Here is a 19237-nt window from a genome sequence, read left to right on the forward strand (position 1 = left end):
AATCACTTAAACACAAGGCATTAGCAACTTGGTGTCATTAATTACCAAAACCAAACTTGGGCTTTCACCGGTGCGTCCGGTGCTACCGTCCGGTGCTCAGGGGAAGTTTACAACCTCCCTGGGTGTGGGACTGGACGCTGCCTGGTGAGTCCGGTGCCCGCGTCCGGTGCCTAACCCTAGGCACCGAAAACTTCCAACGGCTAAGGACCTCACCGGACGCACTCACAGAGCGTCCGGTGCAGCGTCCGGTGCCCCCTTGGGCACCTTAACTTCCTCGAAACGCGATCGTCCCAAAACGAAGTTGGTTCCTCTCGATCTAAGGACTATCTCTGAGCTACCTAGTGCTAGGTTTACCAAGTGTGCACCACACCTAAACCTAAAGCCTTGCCTAAGTCAAGCTACTAGATCAAAGCCCCTCTTAATAGTACGGTCAAAGGAAAACAAAGTCCTAAACTACTCTAAGTGCCCTTATTCACCATATGGCACTTAGACCTAGTCTATTCTTGACGATGTCCATCCATCCTTTGAAAACCGAAATGATTTCCACTATTAAGTAGACATGTACGTCCCTGTCCATCAAGTACCTATTACCATGACCTTACCTATGACTTTGTCTCTGCAAAACACACGTTAGTCATAGTAATCAACATTGTCATTAATCACCGAAATCACTAGGGGCCTAGATGCTCTTTCAGTCACCTCCCTTACCTTGGGCGTGCCTCTGCAGCCACCTCCTCACCCCAGTTGATTCCAGATCAGGCGACACTGCCCTCGCCCCCGACCACAGCGACATCCTTCTTTCCCTCCGCTCCCTCCCGCAGCCGTCGGCAACCTCCGGCCATAGCGTCCCCGTCCTAACCTGGCCCGACCACCTCCACCCCTGTCAAGGCCCCTAAACCGCTCGTATGCCTCCCCATCGCCTAGCCGCCCTTCCTCCCCCGAATCCCTTCCTTCTAAGGCCGCCGGAGTTAGGGTTAGGGGTGGTACTAGTGTGGGCACCAGTTGCCAAAGTTAGGAAAGAATGTAGGGTTGGGGGTGGAGTGGCATGGTCGCCAGAGTTGGGCAACATCTTCTCCATCTCTTTCTCGAGCTCCTCCACCACTGCCGTCGGAATCAACGTGGGAGTGCATTGGGGAAGAAGTGGGCACGTGAGAGCGCATCGGATGCCCACACGTGTGCATCGGACAGTGAAGCTGAGCGTTTCGAGCTTAATTGTTTTAAGTTAAATTATCTTAAAGTTGACCCATTGTGAACATTTATAACACTAGATAGGATTATAAGTATAGTATGAAAATATATCTAATAATACTTACAATATTTGATAATATAATACATTAGTAAATTTTTTTACAAACCTAGTCAAATTTAATACAATTGACTTAAACAGAAGTATACGTCAAGTCTTTTTTAGAGTAGAGGTAATACATTTTTAGTTTGGATTCTATGCAATCTAAACATGCTGCAAATTGAGGATTTACGGAAGTACAAAATGATGTGCAGTAGCGCATGCAAATCGGTGCATGCGCGCACACCTCACAGGCCACGCAGCTGCTTCTGCTTGCGTTTTGTATAACCTGCAATGGAGCCAGAAATATTATTCTTTTAGAGCAAGTGTATAAGTAAGGATAATAAGGGGGCTCTAAGCACACTGAATGCTGACATAGAGAAGAGAGAGATGAGAAGAGAGAAGAGAAGTAGGTTATAAGCTTATAGTCACCTTATGTAGAGAACCAAAAACTTTTGTAAGATAGATAAGTAGGCTACATTATTAGCTTTGCTCTTAGAGAGAATACCTATACAAAAAATCAAAATTTTAAAATTTAAAAGTTTCCTATAGAAACTGTTGGGCTTTATGGGCCTCTTGCCCCCACCCCACCACCCACCCCTCTGCTAATCAGTTCCCACAATTCCATGTTTTAATAACTGAGTTAAAAGTTTGTATGAAATATCGAAATATACAAATTAAAATGGACATACTATTACAATATATTTCATAATTAACCTAAGATAATTGTTTAGTATTCTAACTATAAATACCTTTTTACAAATTTGGTTAGGTTTAAGGCCTTGTTTAGTTCAAAAAAATTTCGGATTTCGCTACTGTAGTACTTTCGTTTTTATTTGACAAATATTGTCAAATCATAAACTAACTAGGATCAAAAGATTCGTCAAACGATTTACAGACAAACTGTGTAATTAGTTTTTGTTTTCGTCTATATTTAATGCTTCATGCATGTGCCGCAAGATTCGATGTGACGGGGAATCTTAAAAAAAAATTGGATTTCGGGGTGAATTAAACAAGGCCTAAGGTAGATTAGCCTAGGGAGAGCAAAAGTTACATTTTTAATAGATGCCGTAAATATTTATAAAAAATAATAAAATGTAAAAAGTGTGCTACTCATTTCTGACATGTCGAAAAGTAATTACTTCCATCCATTTTCAAATACACGTAAACCAATCCATATGTTTGTCTTACGCTCTTACTTAAAGTTACTATAATGTTGTTTTTGTCATATTCTTGTTGGTGCTTAAAAGGATTATATCCATTAATAAGTTGTGAAGATAATAGGTAATATGTTAACCATCCCATCAAATAAGTGAAGGATTCATTAAATTGTGATATGTTGCTCTACCATAATGTAATGTGTTTCCAATGCCAATACGAAGAGCGGACAGCTAATGTATTCCACTTATTGAATAGGATCTATGGTCGGTCTGTGAGCCCTGGACGCTAAAGGCGTCCTTGGGATGATCTCGTAGTTCGTAACGGGTGGAGACAATGAGTTGGTCTATGGATTTTTCTTCCTTTTGCCACATTTTGTTCAAAGGGTTGAAGAGAGTGCATCAAGCAATTCGCAAGGGCCATCTTGATCCTCTTCCCCTAGGATCCGAAATGAGGAGAGCCTAGGAGACCCGCCGACTCCAACTATTGTCCATATACGATCCATACTAGATCTGACTAACTACCCATCCTACCTTCTCTATCTTTTTGACAACCCATATTTTTATCTCAGTAGCTAGTCTTTCAGTGACATGTTTCAGTCATCTTCCCCATTACTTAGAAAAAGTGAACCAGTAGAATGTTCTTGGTACATGACCACAAGGGTATTGGGTCATGCTCATGAACTCAACTTAATACATGGCGCGTCAGTCTAAAATATAGTTATGCAGCACCATAATCAGCACAGATTTTGCCATTATTAAAACAATTATTGTGGACGACTTAGATAAGATATGCATGAGACGAGGGATCTTTAAATTAGACTTGATAAGCTTTCTATTACGTACTAGAACGTACAAGTCAGAGTTCATATGTAGTTGTGTGACAGTTGCAAGTTGATGATGTTCTACGGCCGGAATCCAACTCCCAAAACATGTTGGATTTGATCTCTTTCGTTCCTTTGGCCTAAAAGTGACATGGTGGCCTGGTGGACTTGGTCCCAATTAACTTAATTAACCATCCACAGTCCCCCATATGCAATCAACTCTTTTCTTGACCCTGTAAATATTTCTTAAAATCAAAATGAAGGCACTTCATAATGTAGCATCAATTCATCAAATCTACCAAAGATAAACCTAATATAGAATGGTTGAAGCGATTAATATGGTTATATATGAATACATGTTGTCTTAATCATGCAACTTTGGAGCTAAACCTACTAAGTAGAATATTTTGACTAAGGATGAAAAGGTCTAAGATCCAATAGGCACGGACCAGGTCCATTTGTATAACCACTGAGACTCAAACAGAAATTAAGAATCTAAATGGCGCAGTTCATAGATGCAAGAACCGACATAACAAACTCATACAAATTTAAAGATCAATCGTGTACTTTATTTGTAAGAGAGGAATGCTAAACTACACTCGGATGTTTTAGCCTTCCTCACCACACGATTTCTAGGGCATCCATTGCACGGAGGAGGGGGGAGGTGGTGGAGTCCGTTTGATTCGTGACGCCCGTGCCCCCATGCAGCTCCTTCCTCTCTCTCCCCTTCGGCAGTGGCTGCAGCCAATGAGATAACACTACTATAGAAATTATATTCACCATTGGACCTTCACCAACGATTTTGAGATAACCAACGGTGATACGTATCATCGTTGGCCCGTACCTGTAGGACCCCCTCCTAGCAGAATAACCGGTAGTGATTACTGGTTTCACCGTTGGGCCAGCATATGATTCGACGGTGAACAGAATGTCAACCTTCGTTGTCATGTCGTCCACCGAACCAACGGTGGAAGGGTTTTCACTGTTGGTTGCTCGTTCTATGTCCACTGTCTGAAGAAACCAACAGAGATAATAGTTTTTTTACTGCCAATGCAAAAATGGATGTGTGCGCTACAGTAAGATCTGACAGCGATCATGTTATCATCGTAGGGCTACCGCATGATCCAACGGTGAAGCAACCGTTGTTTGAATGGATGTGTTGGGTACGCTGGCAGGTGAGGTGAGAATTGATGTCTAATAATTCCAGATCGCGGTGGTTAGTAGTGGCGGTCGGGCTAGGTCGGGGCGAGGAGGCTCGCCACATCTGGAGAAGATGGCGGCAGTTGGGGAGAGGAAGAAGGCTGCCACCACGGGTGCTAAGGTTCGTTGGAGCTCCGGTGCAATAGGCCACACCCGCGATGGGGATGAGAGGGAGAAGATGACTGTAGAGGGGAAGAAAATCAGGTGTGCTCACACTCGTTGTTTCATAGATAGAACATAGTTAAGATAGAGGTTGTGAAATCTGATATCTTGTTTAGTTGGTGAAAAATTTTGTTTTTTGTTTGCTACTGTAGTACTTTCATTTGTATTTGATAATTATTGTCCAATCATGGATTAACTAGTCTTAAAAGATTCGTCTTACAAATTACAGGTAAACTATGCAATTAGTTATTTTTTATCTACACTGCCACACGTTCGGGCATTAGCACCGGTCGGGAAGGGCCTGTTGCCCCGGTTCCCTAGCCGGTGCTGCCCTTCCGGGACTAAAGGCCCACCTTTAGTCCCGGTTCGGGCAACCGGGGCTAAAGCCCCCCCCCCCCTTTAACACCGGTTGGTAACACCAACCGGTGTTAAAGGGGCAGCCACGTTGCAGGACCCTTTAAAACCGGTTGGTATTACCAACCGGTTTTAAAGGGTTTCTTTTTCTTTTTTTTTGTTCTCTTCTTCGGTTCTGTTTATTGTTTATATATAATATATAATAATAGGTTTTTCAATACATATTTTGCTGATACAATAATATATTTATATTACACGCATATTAAGCATATATAAATGAAAATTATAGGCTTAGCTTAATAATTAAGCTTTGCCTATAAGCAAATGTCTGGAAATAACTCACATTACGATCTGGACACTTGTAGAATATACGACCCTTGTTTACTCCCTCTTTCGACACTTTGTACTCCATCAAAATCTTCTGCCCACACTTGCCACAAGTAATGAGAGGGAGTTCCGGACGGTATCGCTTTTGAACCCGTTGAGAGACTGAAGACCCGGTCACGGTTGCCATCTACTATCCATACTCAATTTTTAAACAATTATAAATTCCACATTTACTAGTAAACATGTATGATACAATGGACATTATATGTAGTAATAAAAATAAATCAAGTGATATTAACAAACCAATTAATTTGAACTATCCTACTTTCTATGATCATAAAAATATACTATAATTCATTCTTGCAAAATACATTAAAACTAGGTCAACCATGAAATATGATATATATATATATATGGATACTAATTCATGTGAATGATTCAAAATAACAAAGTGGATTTGAGCTAAAAAATGATGGGAACATCACAAGCCAAAAACAACATGAAAAAGACAAGAAAGGCTGAAGTTAGTCACCTCCAAGCACGAAGAGACGATGACGGAGTCGAAGAAGATCAACGATGGGCGTTGGAGATGAAGAACAAATGAAGAACAAGCAAGAAGAAGCTCCAAGAACAACAATGGTGCTCTCGGTTTCAAATGGGCAGAGGGGAGGAGGGAGCCGGCCTATAAACCGGACCTTTAGCACAGGTTCAGGGCAAAAACCGGTGCTAAAGGGTTTGCCTCGGCCCGTGGCTCTGGCCGGTGCTAAAGGGGTCTTTAACCCCGGGCCGCAAAAAGGCCGAGGTTTTTGGCCATTTTGGGCATCGACCAATGCCTCATTCTGTAGTAGTGCTATATTTAATATTTCATACATGTATTGAAAAATTTGATGTAACAGAATCTTAAAAACTTTACAAAAAATTTCACGAACTAAACAGCCCTCGGGACAAATCCAGCGGGCTTTCGTCTGCGTCTGTGTTCTTTTTTCGGTAGAGATACAGTCATACAGAAAACAGTAATGCACATAGACATCTACAGATAGATGTTGGTATTCATACTGTCGCGTATACAATATCAAAAGAAAAATACAACACCACAATCATCTATATGTCTCCAACATGAAGAGTTATATACAGCATCACGCCACGGCGAGTAGCTCGTAGTGCTGTGCCGGCCGGCACAACGACGGCAAGAGGTCGCGAAGCCTCTCCTCCAGCTCCCGTGGCGCATGGAGTCCCTGTACGCCGTCACCTCCTTCTCCAGCCACTCCCGTGTTCCAGCATCCGCGGCGAAGACGTCGAGGGCGCTCATCAGGAGCACGGCTCTGGCGCGATCGTGGCAGCCCAGGCACAGCTCCGCCTTTGCGTACTTGGCGTGCACAGCCGCGTCGCGAGGGCACGCTGCGACGGCGCACTCCCAGACGCACCGCGAGGTGGCGGCGGTGATGTAGTGGCACCGTACTAGAAGCCAGTCCCGGCGGCGATGACATGTACAAAATTTTGTTGTAGATTTTACAGAAAATAACATGGTGATTTTGATATATTATTTTCTGTAAAATCTACAGCAAAAGTTTTATACTAAAGTATACAATATTATATATTCACTATATAGATCTACTTATGTGAAGTCTAATAAAATTATGTTTTTTTATTTTATGATTTTTCTATGATTTACTATGATTTTTCAAAGATTCAGCTGAAATACATAGAAAAGGAAAATACAAACCGTTGTCACTGTAACAAAACCATAGTTATTGTAGCAAACCCACCGTCTAAAACTGTTTGAGAGAGTTATTCGAACGGTTTTAGAAAATTCAGAAAGTAAAACTTACGGTTTCAAAGTTGAAGAGGTTAAGTAGTCCATCCGCTATAGTTAAGGAGGTGAAGTAGACTTTTTTAAATGAAAATTATCAACTATCAATGGAAATCAGCAAGTCTAACCATGTAAATATGCAATCGATGAGAAAGATTAAATAATGTAAAAATACAATCTAGTATTAAATCGATTTGTAGATACGGCTGACATGACAGTAGCAAATAAATTAGTGCAACCATATTCCAAATATGAAGCTCTTCTACCCGTTTACATGCTAAATCTTGGCTACATGCTAAATTTCCGCAAGGACGTCGCAAGGCTTCTTTGGATTCTCTAGTCTTAAATTTAGGACTAAATTGTGGTCTAAAAATTTTGTGAGATGGTCTAAACTTTAGACAATATTTTAGACTATAACACCCTAAATTTTGCAAGTTTTTAAAATAGAAAATTTTGATTTAATTATGTATTTTTGTGCTCATAAAACATATAAATAATATTTTATATTAAATTAAATTTTATCATAGGGGTTAGCAATGTGTTTGAGCGTGCATGCCATTGCATTTTATTTATTGTGATGAGTGTATTTGAACCCAAAATTTAAAATGAATTCAAGATGCTTTTGAAAAGTGGTTTTCAAAATGGATCTGAAATAGGTTTTGAGAAAAAGAGAACTCTCCCTCTCCTTGGCTTCTTGTTCTTTTTCCCCTCTCACTTGCGCAGCATCGGCCCATTCGTGGCCCAGTTCAACCGGCCTAAGCCAGCCGCATGGATGTGTGCTCCCCTTCCCCTCCCTATCTATCTCGCTACCACCGGTCCCACCTCCGCGCCCACTAACCGGTAGAGCCCACGTGTCAGCCTCCTCCCTCTCCTTCCTTTCTTCCCCACTGTGGCCGGCTTAGACTCACAAACCGAACGACTTCCAAATCCTAATCTTTCTGGAATTTCTTGCCAACGCACGCACCAAGCCTCTATAAAGCTCCATGCCCTCTCCCACGACCCTTTTTTCACGTCCACAAAAACAACCAGAGCCGCCCTATCTTCATCGTCAACTTTGTTTGGATCTCGGCGATCCCAAGCTTGAATCGCCACCGAAAACGCTGTCGTCTGTTGCTCTATTGCTTCTGTGAGTTCATTGCCGAGCTTTGCGACATCCTTGCGGAGCCACCGGACCTTTCCTTCCTCCTTTTCGTGCTCCCAGTGACTCGCTAACCGTCGTTGAACATGTACAGGAAGAGTCGTCCGCCATCTTGTGTCACACGCCATCCACCGAGTCTTCTCTGACCCCAAAAAGTCCCTAGGTGAGACCCTCTTGAGCTCCTCTCGCTTTCCATGCGCTCGGTTATCTTATCGAGGCTTGTAGCGCGTTCTCTGCCAACTCCAGCGAGCCCTGCCATGATCAACGATCCAGATTAGAAAATACCCCTTCGGGCGAAAATCTTGTTAAAGAGCTCCTGAGTTTCTTCGCATTCAACACGTGGTCCATAATGCCCCCTGGAATACGCCTTCTGAGTTTAAAAACATATTTTACACCGGTTTGATTCAAAATACATTTTCAATATTTACAAAAATGTCACTGATTTTATTTAGCTCATAAAATATTCGTTTTAACTCCGGTTTGACCTGTTCAACATACGTTAGGTTCGTTTTCAAGTAAACTACATGTTAGTAACTTTGGTTCACCGGTATGTAACTTTTTAATTTTGTGACCTTATTTAATTAATTACTTTTCTAAAGGAAAATATTAGAAAATTCATATCTTCTCCGTTTTAGCTCTAAAATTTTTTCATATTTGTTTTGCTACTATTGGTGTAATATTCTATTTGTAGTTTTGTTTGCTTCGTGTATGTTAGGCTCTGATTGTTTATGTGTTGATGATTGGTGATCGGGTATAGACAGTAAGTAGTACTCGGTGATCAAGATTAGTACCTTGACGACCAGCAGGATCAACAAGAGCAGCAAGAAAGCTTTGATCAAGGCAAGTATAGCATATGGGTTTTCTTTTTGTGACCATGATCTTACGACTTGATGAATGTTTAAGCAACAAATGATAAAAATAATTTTTTAGCAACTTGAGGATTTTTGTGTACATGATTACCCGGGATTGACAGTGCAACCATGAGAGCTATAATGACTCTATCTTTAGTCAAGTATGAGTACCTTTTCTAGCTTGTTAGAGGTTACCCGTGTGTGAAAGCTCTAGTTTGGTTTTGGATAATTGCTGAAACCCTAGTACTAACCTCTATACTAAGTGTGTGTAGACTTAATGAGGTTGGTATGTGCCAAGTGATGGAGCAAGTGATGATCATGGTGATAATTGTGATGACCACAAGATGATCAAGTGCTCAACTTGGAAAAGAAGAAAGAGAAAAATAAAACCCCATGGAGTTCAAGGCAAGGTATTGCTTAGGGTTTTGGTTTTGGTGATCAAGACACCATAGAGGGTGTGATCACATTTAGAATAGATAGTCGTACTATAAAGAGGGGAATTCTTTGGCTAAGCGGTGATCAAGTGCCACTAGGTGTCATTGTTCATGTGCATGCATTTAGAACCTAGTGAGCTAACTTAACTCCTTCGAAGAAAAGTTTGTGAAAATTGCTAACACACGTGCACATGTTGGTTTACACATTGTGGTGTTGGCACACTTTGAAGGAAGTGGAGTTTGAAGGGTTGAGAGAGGATGGGTTCCTCTCTCCCTTCCGCCGAGCTTGCGAGGCGGGATTCGGTGCTTTTTGAGAAAATGATGTGCATTTTTTCTATTTGCGCTGGTGGGAAATTTGGAGAAGTCACTCACCGGACGCTGGCCGAGGAAGCATCAGACACTGAGCCTATGCGTCCGGTGTGCTGTGATGCTCGGCTCGGCTAGGGTTAAGCAACGGACGCTGAGCACCGGACGCAGGGTAACTCTTGTTCTTGAGTCTGGTGCTATCTAACTTCTGCGAGTAAACCTGACTGAGAGCATCAGACGCTCAAGGTGCGTCCGGTGTCTGCGTGTTTTGCAAACCTCTCTGGGTATAAGACCAGTGAGCACCGGACAGTCCGATGTTCAGCGTCCGGTGACCCTGTGAGTTTGCATACCTCCCTGAGTTTAAGTCCGGTGAGAACCGGATGAGTCCGGTGTGGACTCACTGTGAGCCCGGTGCTATGGTCACAGGGAAACTCACGTTGGCGGCAACGGTCGGATTTCAAACGGTCAAAATTTTCTAAGCACCGGACGCGTCCGGTGTAACATGAAGAGCGTCCGATGGCCTCGTTTTCTGCCCAGTGAAAGAGCCAACGGCTCTATTTGTTTGAGGGGCCTATAAATAGTTGTTGGCTAGCTTAGGGCTCATACTCTTGACATTCTAACATACTTGACATCCTTGTGAGCCTAAGCAAACACCTCCCACTCTTCTCCTTCATAGATTATTCATCTTTGTGAGATTGGGAGTGATTCCAAGTGCATTCATCCTTGTGCTCTTGGGGATCGTTCTAGCTGCGGTTTTCTTATTACTCTTGGTGGTTGCCGCCACCTAGACGGCTTGGAGCAGCGGAGGATCTTTGGCACGAGTTGGTAATTATTCGTGGCCATCTCCCGGTGATTGTGAAGAGTCTTGTACCTTCTCCGGTGGAGAGCCGAAAGGTAACTCTAGTGGATTGCTCGTGTCATTGAGTTACCTCACTTGTGGGTCGGTTCTTGCGGTGTCCTAGTGAGGACGAGGTTCGTGCTACACCTCTTAGCCGCCGAACCACCAAGTGTTGGTCGACACAACGGGGACGTAGCGTACCGGCAAGCACGTGAACCTCGGGAGAAAAATTGGTAACTCAATTGTATTTGATTGGTATTCTCCCAGTACTTGATTATCTATATTGGTGGTTGGTTCATCCCCTACACGGTGGTATGAATATCTCATCCTATCCTTTATTTACCGCAAAGTAGTATAATTAGTTTAGTTGCTAGTCTTGCCTTGTGTAGTTAAGCTCACTAGTGTAACTTGTAGAGACCTAGTACTTGTGTGTATAGTGATCATAGCAACTAGAATTGTTGGATAGGTGGCTTGCAAACACTTCTTTGGAGCTAGAGCAAAAAGCTTCGTTTTGTTATTTACTAACCTCTTGCTCTAGTAAGTTTGTAGAATTTTAAAAAGGCTATTCACCCCCCCTCTAGCCATATTAGGACCTTTCAGTGTGGTGCAAATGGGGGATAGTAGACTATGGATCCCAGTGAGTGGTTGTATTACACAGACTGACTAATGAAACCTAGCGGCCCTAACTTGTTAGATGAACCTTTGAAAGACTTCATAGTGAACACTGTCGACCTCCCTAGGAAGGGGGTTAAGAGATTAGCTACCTCGGGCAAAAGGATAAAGCATGACTCATAGGTAAATATGTACAACCTCTACAGAATGTTTAAACTGGTATACTAGTCGTGCTCACGGACACGAGTGGCCTTGGGGATATTTACATTAAAGATGATGATTCTGGTTATGTTAACATGCTCATTATTTATTGTTTTATGCTATATATTATTTATGTCATATTGACCATGAGTTTGTGGGATCTATACAACATTGATGCAATATTGTGGAGTTCGACATAGACTCACTTTTGCTATTCTCCTCCACTTCAGGAGATGTTTTAGGCTTGTGATCAACCAGTCAGTTTGGATCCTGTAGAGTGAAGTTAATACTCGAAGTTTGGAGTTATCTTTTGTTGTTTGCTGCCTAAGGTTATCTCTGATTTACTAAGTACATTATAATATTTATGCATTGTCTTTTGATATTACCCCTCGTTTGTAGCTATACGTGAGATTTGGTTTCTAAGACCCACATATAGTGCATGTCCTTAAAATCAGATATTACATCAACCTTTTATTTAGAGCCTCAAGAGCTAAAGTGGTTAAAGTTTAGTGACTAAACTTCAGACCACGGGATCCAAACAAGCCTTTAGTCGTCTAATTATATGCCATGTGATATCACCATGCAGAAGACAACAAGTTGTCTATGGGTTGTGCGTCCTAAATGATTGTTAACACTTTCAGATAGCTCTGATTACTTGCTACTATACTATTTTGATAGTTAGAGTTAGAGCATATTCGCTTGTCTGAAAATAAAGCTATGGTTGAAAGTTTTATTTACTGATTTGTTGTGATAAGCTCAAGCAAAACTGAACATGGTGAAGACAGCTCCTGTAACATGTAGAAGAGCTGTCACTGTACTTGCATTTTTTTGTTTGTGGACACAGAGGCAAGATGTATGGAATAATTCGCTAGCAGTCCACTCAATGGAGAGGGAGGGTGATTTGAACGGTTAGAAGGACAAAGTAAAAATGTTTTCTCTGAGGTATATATGTCCAATGAGTCGTGTCTTGCGCAGGTCATCAGGCTGCTACAGGCTGTTGCACCTAGCGGGTCGTGCCTCTATGGGTTTCATGCCTGGCCTTCGGCCCAAGGCATGGCCCGCGAGCCGGTTTTCGTGTCATGTCGGCTTGTCAAGCACAACGTTTTTTCTGTGCCGTGCCGACCGACGACCCGTCAAGTCGAAAACAACTTATTTTCGTTAATATTTTCACCAAGTGCTGAAACACTTCATCATCTTTACCAATATAACAATTAACTACACATATATACAAGTCACAACTACCCAGATCATTTTTATCGGACTGCTATCGGGCCAACCGTTGAAATAAGTCGTGTCGCGTGTCTAGGTGGCGGCTCAGTCATAGCCTAGTTTCTCGGGCCACACCATGCTCGAGTTAAGCCAAATCTTCGAGCAATGAGTCGGGCCACCGGGTCGTAGACTGCATGGCCATATATACTCAGGGGAAACCAAAGAGACAAATATTCATGGTCAAACAAAGAAAATTGTTTAAAACATGACAAAGCATTCGAGGAGCAACAAGCCAACACGTGACGTTTTGTGCGCTATAAAAATGGCCAGCCAAGTGTCAGCCGGTTGCTGAAAACAGGACCAGCTGCAGACTTCAGTAAAGTCAGTCAGTGGCTGTACGCCATCTAGGCGGTCGGATCCGAATCATACGGTTCAGATTGTACCAATCAGCTGGGCTAAGAGCATCCTGCAGCTAGCTGAGTAGCGGCCCGAAGGCAAATCCCCTATCTCCAACCTGTGAACCCCAATCGAATGACGCCGACGGCGAGCCTCCTCCTCCCGGCTCCCCCATTCGTCTCCGTCTCCGATGTGCGCCGCCTCCAGCTTCCCCCGCGCGGCCGCCATCGGCCTCGCCTATGCTGGAGAGGTGTGGAGTGGGGTTCCGTACAGACCCGGATGGTCTCCTCTTCTTTCTTTGGTATGAGCGAACCCTACTACCCGTGGAATAGATTGCTCTGGGTGTCCTGTTCTTGGGGGTTCTTTGATGTGCTGAATCAAATTCAAATCTTTCTCACTTTCGTGCTCTTGAGGGAGTGGCACGCTGATTTTGTCTTTCTGTGGCGTCTTCTGACTGTAGGGAGCAGAACACGCCGCAGAAACGTCATATGTGCTTCCCTGTTTGGAGTTGGAGCTCCCGAAGCACTGGTCATCGGAGTAGTCGCCTTGTTGGTGTTCGGCCCCAAGGGTCTGGCAGAGGTAAATTATCTGCGTCTACAAGCCTGGTTAGCTTTCTGTTCTTGCCTTCTTGGGGCTATTCAATCGTTAATGTGTTTGAGAGGTGCTACCAATTGAGGAATATTGACCAGTGACCGACAAGATTGACCTAGGAATAGAATTTGAACCCCAAAAAATCAAGTTTTTTTTTAAAAAAAAATAGACCAACTTGGAGGAGCTAGGTGGCATTTTATTAAGAATAAAATATGCACCCAAAATCTTTTAAAAAAAATCAACTTGATTAGTATTATGTTAGGACCATCCCTTCTCCTTTAGCTCACTGTTGATCCCTTTGTCCATTCAGATTCATCGCAGTGCATAAGTTTTCCTTAGTCCAACTCTCAGTTCAGGTCCATTGAGATGCTTGGTTGCTCTATTTTCCTGGCATTATCCATCAGCTGCCGTAATTATGCTCCTTTGCTCTGTGGACCATTGCACCAGAAATGACATTATATTTCATGGACTAATGACCATCCCATGGTGTGAATTGTTGAGTTATTATTAATCAGAGGATGCCATTGATAACTGTGAGCTGTTTACACTTTCATCTGCCTCTGGAACTGTATCATTGTTAATCAACTGTTAGTTCAGGTTAACCAAAAGAATTTCCCCTATTACTCTGTTCTTTTGTTGGGTGCAGGAAATTACATGTTTCGTTGTGGAAAAAAAAAGGAAATTACATGTTTAACCTTATGTCTGATTTTAACGTGATACTTAGCTGACAGTCTAAGGCAGTAAGCTATTAAGTTCATCCCTGATAGGATTTAATTGTGAACTCTGTTGGAACTATGGAAGTGTTATAGTGACTTCAAACACCATCCCATTTCTTTATTTTAGAGTTTTGCTTCGTAATCCTTCTTTGAATTCTCAGCATCATTGTCATCGAAAACTGGCCATTTTAAATAGTTTAGGAAAAATATATTGTAGCACATGTGTGTGTAAAGGTTCACCTCAAGTTAACTTTAAGACTCCTTTTTTTGCCAACAACCAAAGTAAAATGATTCTGTTCTCTAACTTTTTCCAAATTTACTTTTAAACTTTTTTTCCATGTCTGCTTCTGTGCTTGACAATCATTTCCATATCAGCATATGTTCTCTACAAACTTATGATCTTGAGCTAGCACGGTTAAAAAAGACATGTTTTAGATGCACTGCTAACATATGTGAGAACTTGGCCTCATTTGCTATCTTGTTTCCAGGTAGCCAGGAATTTGGGGAAGACTTTGCGTGCTTTCCAACCAACCATTAGAGAGATACAGGTCGGTCCTTGATTTGTTGTTGCAATATGTTTGAGGATCTTGTTACGTAATGTAATATGATTTGCTGCACTTAGGATGTATCAAGGGAATTCAGGAGCACTCTTGAACGAGAAATCGGAATTGATGAGATTTCCCAATCGACGAATTATAAGCCCACAACCATGAACAACAACCAACAACCTGCTGCCGACCCAAGTTAGTTGATTTGACCACTTCTGAATTTCTTTCCAATGTTATCATGCCCACTTCAGTAAAAAGGAACTTTTCCTAAAGTCCACATTTGAGAATCATGTTTTTCATTCAAACACCACAATGCCCATAGATGTTAGTTGATTTGACCACTTGAATTTTTTCCAATGTTATCATGCCCACTTCTAAAAAAAACTTGTCCTTAAAGTCCACATTTGAGAATCGTGTTTTTCAGTCAAACACCACACATACCCATAGATGCACACTTCTATTTTCATTCCTAAGCAGTTATTGTGCACAAACCTCTGTTTACATGTGCATTATTTGGCTCAGTTATGGTTCTTCCTTTCTCTTTACAGTGTATTAATGTACTAACAAACAGTCAGAAGTATTTGTTATGTATTAACAATTATCAGAAGCTATTTACATCTGGAAGATGATATACAGTCAACCAGATGATAATTTAGCATTTTCCCTGATATTAATGAACTATATAAATACTTCCATGTGAGCTTAACACCCATGACCTGTGGTTGTGTTTTCTCTTATTTGTTTTAAGAAAACATGTGCTTGGAACTGACAAAAGATTGTCCTTTTGGTTCTAGCCTCTAGCTCAGAGATCAGAAGAAGGGCTTGCACCAGTCCCTGAAGTCATTGATATTTCTATATTGCTATTTCAGTGGCTTATTACTATCCATCCTGCATTCAGATGTCAAGCCTGAACCTGCACCTTACACTAGCGAGGAACTCATGAAAGTAACTGAAGAACAAATTGCTGCATCAGCTGCTGCTGCTTGGAATCCACCAGAGCCTGCCACGTCGCAACAGCAAGGTCTGGCATTTCTAGTCTTGCAAGTTGCAATTTCTTGAACTATTTAGTATTTACAATACCTGACTTTGCAAAGGCTCCTAGTTTGTGTTTCCCCGGGTTAATTTCCAATCTGGAGGATAAAAGAGACATTCACAAGCTAAATTTGCTTCACTTTGTGATGTTTCAGAAGCAGGGGCCGCTACTCCAAGTGAGGGCGCAGCTACATCAGGAGGAAGCGATGGCCCTGCTGCTCCTGCTCCTCCGGCTCTTGCTGTGAGTGACTCTGACCCAAGCCAAGCGAATCAACCGGAGAAGGTGGACACACAGAGATGACGCTGCTTAACAGTTTGACGCTGGATAAAAAGCGCGCAGTGCACAGATCAGGACGAGCAGTCTTGTTTTAATTTTGTAGGCGATGGAATAAGTATGAGAGCGTTTTGGATGCTTAGGCTTTCTGTAGCAGCATGGGCAGGTAATAGATGCAAAAAGGCTGTGTATATTTCCCACGTCTTGGACCGCGATTGTTTCATTCTGAGCCTATTGTAACCGCGAATTTATATATGGATTAAATATTTGTAGCCACGTTGAAAAAAAACGGTTCAGTTAAAAAAAAAAGAGTGCCCATAATCAAATGTTTTGTGTTCTTATATAAGATTAAAAGACACTTGAATAGGCGAATTCAATCAAACACAAAAAGAAAATTTGGTCGAACATTAAAAATACGAACGTCAATAACTACTACGTTATTTGGTTGGAAACATACAAGTGCTTTATTTATATATATCAAATGTTTTGTGTTTTAAGGAACGCACTTGAACAAATGAATACAATCAAACACACAAAGAAAATTTGGTCAACATTGAAACTGCAAACACATGTAAGTTCTACATGTAGCTTTGTCTTCGAATTATTTGCAGGATTCCTTATATTTGAATCATTTTTAAGCACATTCTAAAAGAAGGCCAAATATATGCATCGAAAACTGTGTCAGTCAATTATGTATAAGCAGCTGTGGTGGAGGGCATACCGCTAAACAAACCAAGAGCTGCATCATCAGTTTGAAAACCCTAACTATTACGTTGTTTAGTTTGAAAACATGTAAGTTGTATATATATAAATAAAACACCTGTACGTAGCCTGTTTAGTTTGAAAACATGTAAGTTGTATATGTAGCTTTGTATTCCAAATATTTGCAAGATTCCTTATATTTCAATGATTTTTAAGGACATTCCAAAAGAAACTATAGGTGGTATTCAGGTATTGTCTGTGTAGAGTAGCCCTCTTGCATCCCTATCTGTGTAACTCTGTACTACTGCATAATTGGGGATTTCGGCGGATTTCGGCGTTATGGATAGGCACGAGCGGTGCCGACGTACCATGGCGACGAAAATTCTAGCAACGCGTGCGGCCGCCTGAAGGGCAGCCATGCTGGTCCTAAACAAACAAGCAAACAAGCAAGTACCGAGAGCCGACCCTGGCTAGCTTCTCGTGTTCTTCTTGCATTGCCTGAATCTGCAAAAACTAAACACAAACCGATCATGGACTACAGCATGCAGGGCTCCAAGGACTCGTACTCGTACTCTCCGCAAGGCAAGACTCTGCTCCTCGTATCCTATGATCACTCAAGTGTGCTTTTTTCTCGCAAACTGTTGTAGCTGCTTGCCTTTTTGCAACTACAGAGCTGCTAGCTCTCTGTTCTTTGTTTCGAGGTGACCATGGCCAGTTTCGTGTCCTTCTCCTTCATTCAGTTCACAACTTGTACCCGGACGCTCAGCCACAGCCAGGGCTGTATCCTCCTCCACCGCCGCCGCCGGCGAACCCGGAGAGGGGCTACGGCTACCAGTACCAGGGCTACTTCGGGGAAGCGGCGAACCCTCCTCCTTACGCTGGCAGATGGCCGGAGCAGGCAGCTCCAGCTCCATCTGATGGGGATCCTTTCTACTACCAGGACGATGCCGACTGCATCACCTTCCTCAGAGGATGGTATGTTTACACTTCCTGCTACGATTCTTCAATTAAGCTTTCCACATGTCTTGATCAATGGATGCATATATATACATACACATGTCGCCATGCTGATCCTGTTTAGTGAGCCCTCTATGTGCTAATAATGTGCATCTACCGTCGTCATAGCTAGGAGATATTTTGTTTTTTTGCCCCTTTCAGAAACGGAACCGGCATATCAACAACAAATTGTTTCATAGCCATATGGATACAGTTAATGGTAATCTCATATTACAAAAGTCTTACTACATATATTGTTTGCTTGTTGCGGTAAAAATAGCTTTATGATATTCATGTTGCTGTGTTTTGGAGAGTTGAATGAAATTAGCTTGTTTGAGTTTTGTCTCAGTCACTGGTAAATAAACAAGAAACAAACTGAAAGCTGCTGAAATGCAGGCTCTCTCTCTCTCTCTCTCTCTCTCTCTCTCTCTCTCTCTCTCTCTCTCTCTCTCTCTTCAGACTGAACTTGCCACGCCAGCCTGCGGTGTGTGTCCTGAAATTTATCTCTGTTCAAACTTCAAATAAAACATACGTTAGCCTTGCAATAATTTTTTTTTTTGAAGGCAAAAACATACGTTAGCCTCAGCGGTGCTTTATTTACATGTCCAACATGTCACATGAGAATTGGTGCTTTTCTTCTGGTGCCTAATCCATCCAACTCATGATTTTGTTTCCAAAACAAAAATAAAAATCCAACACATGATGTCTGCTTGTTGCGGCGTTGCAGTGTTGCTGGGCTGTGCTGCTGCTGCTTGCTGGGGCCTGGGGCGATGCTGCTACTGAGGAGGAGCGTGGTGTGAAAAGGCTTCCTGGAGCACACTTGCTTCAGATGATCAGAACCGCAGCCGTGAATGTGAATGTGATGTACACATGCCGAATAATAATAAGCTGTGATCATGGAGCCACGCAGCAGAGGCGACGGTTTCTGCGTTGACGCCATCCATCCATGTAGATAGCTTGCCATCATCATGTCTCTCTTGGCTGCCACTCGTCCTTGCATTGTCTTTGAGAGAGCACAGAGAGCAGCATGGTATTTCTGTGCTCGGACTCGGACAGATTGAGACGCGACGGCGATGGCGCGCAGGCATGGCCACTGCTGCTGCCTGCCACCGTACGTCCGTACCGCCGGACCGGACGCGTGCATGCGGTGCGCGACATGGGCGGGTGGGGAGCCGGAAGCCCCCAGACAGTGAGGTAGCTAGCGCAGTGTCCCCACGTGCCTGCTGCCGACCCGAGCTCCGTCCATGTACTCACACTGTCTAGTGTCTAGGTCA

At 42.6% G+C, this 19237-nt stretch overlaps 2 protein-coding genes across 2 annotated transcripts; both read left to right on the forward strand.

The window, feature by feature from the left end:
• On the forward strand, window positions 13061-16574 carry LOC8072006 (sec-independent protein translocase protein TATB, chloroplastic). The gene is made up of 6 exons (XM_002446285.2): window positions 13061-13405; window positions 13565-13683; window positions 14900-14959; window positions 15034-15154; window positions 15858-15980; window positions 16147-16574. Exons 1-6 carry the CDS (start codon window positions 13240-13242, stop codon window positions 16290-16292), a joined length of 735 nt encoding a protein of 244 aa, XP_002446330.1. The 5' UTR covers window positions 13061-13239; the 3' UTR covers window positions 16293-16574.
• On the forward strand, window positions 17373-18918 carry LOC8072007 (cysteine-rich and transmembrane domain-containing protein A). Its single transcript, XM_002446286.2, has 3 exons — window positions 17373-17549; window positions 17639-17942; window positions 18691-18918. The coding sequence occupies exons 1-3, from the start codon at window positions 17498-17500 to the stop codon at window positions 18761-18763; spliced, it is 429 nt and encodes a 142-aa protein (XP_002446331.2). The 5' UTR covers window positions 17373-17497; the 3' UTR covers window positions 18764-18918.

The sequence above is a fragment of the Sorghum bicolor genome, chromosome 6, assembly GCF_000003195.3.
Source record: "Sorghum bicolor cultivar BTx623 chromosome 6, Sorghum_bicolor_NCBIv3, whole genome shotgun sequence".
Taxonomy (NCBI): domain Eukaryota; kingdom Viridiplantae; phylum Streptophyta; class Magnoliopsida; order Poales; family Poaceae; genus Sorghum; species Sorghum bicolor.

Coding starts and splice junctions, on each gene's coding strand:
- LOC8072007 (XM_002446286.2), top strand. CDS start 17,498: ATGGACTACAGCATGCAGGGCTCCAAGGACTCGTACTCGTACTCTCCG. Junction 17,550..17,638: donor GTACTCGTACTCTCCGCAAG/GCAAGACTCTGC, acceptor TTGCAACTACAG/AGCTGCTAGCTCTCTGTTCT. Junction 17,943..18,690: donor ATCACCTTCCTCAGAGGATG/GTATGTTTACAC, acceptor GCGGCGTTGCAG/TGTTGCTGGGCTGTGCTGCT.
- LOC8072006 (XM_002446285.2), top strand. CDS start 13,240: ATGACGCCGACGGCGAGCCTCCTCCTCCCGGCTCCCCCATTCGTCTCC. Junction 13,406..13,564: donor GGTCTCCTCTTCTTTCTTTG/GTATGAGCGAAC, acceptor TTCTGACTGTAG/GGAGCAGAACACGCCGCAGA. Junction 15,981..16,146: donor TGCCACGTCGCAACAGCAAG/GTCTGGCATTTC, acceptor GTGATGTTTCAG/AAGCAGGGGCCGCTACTCCA.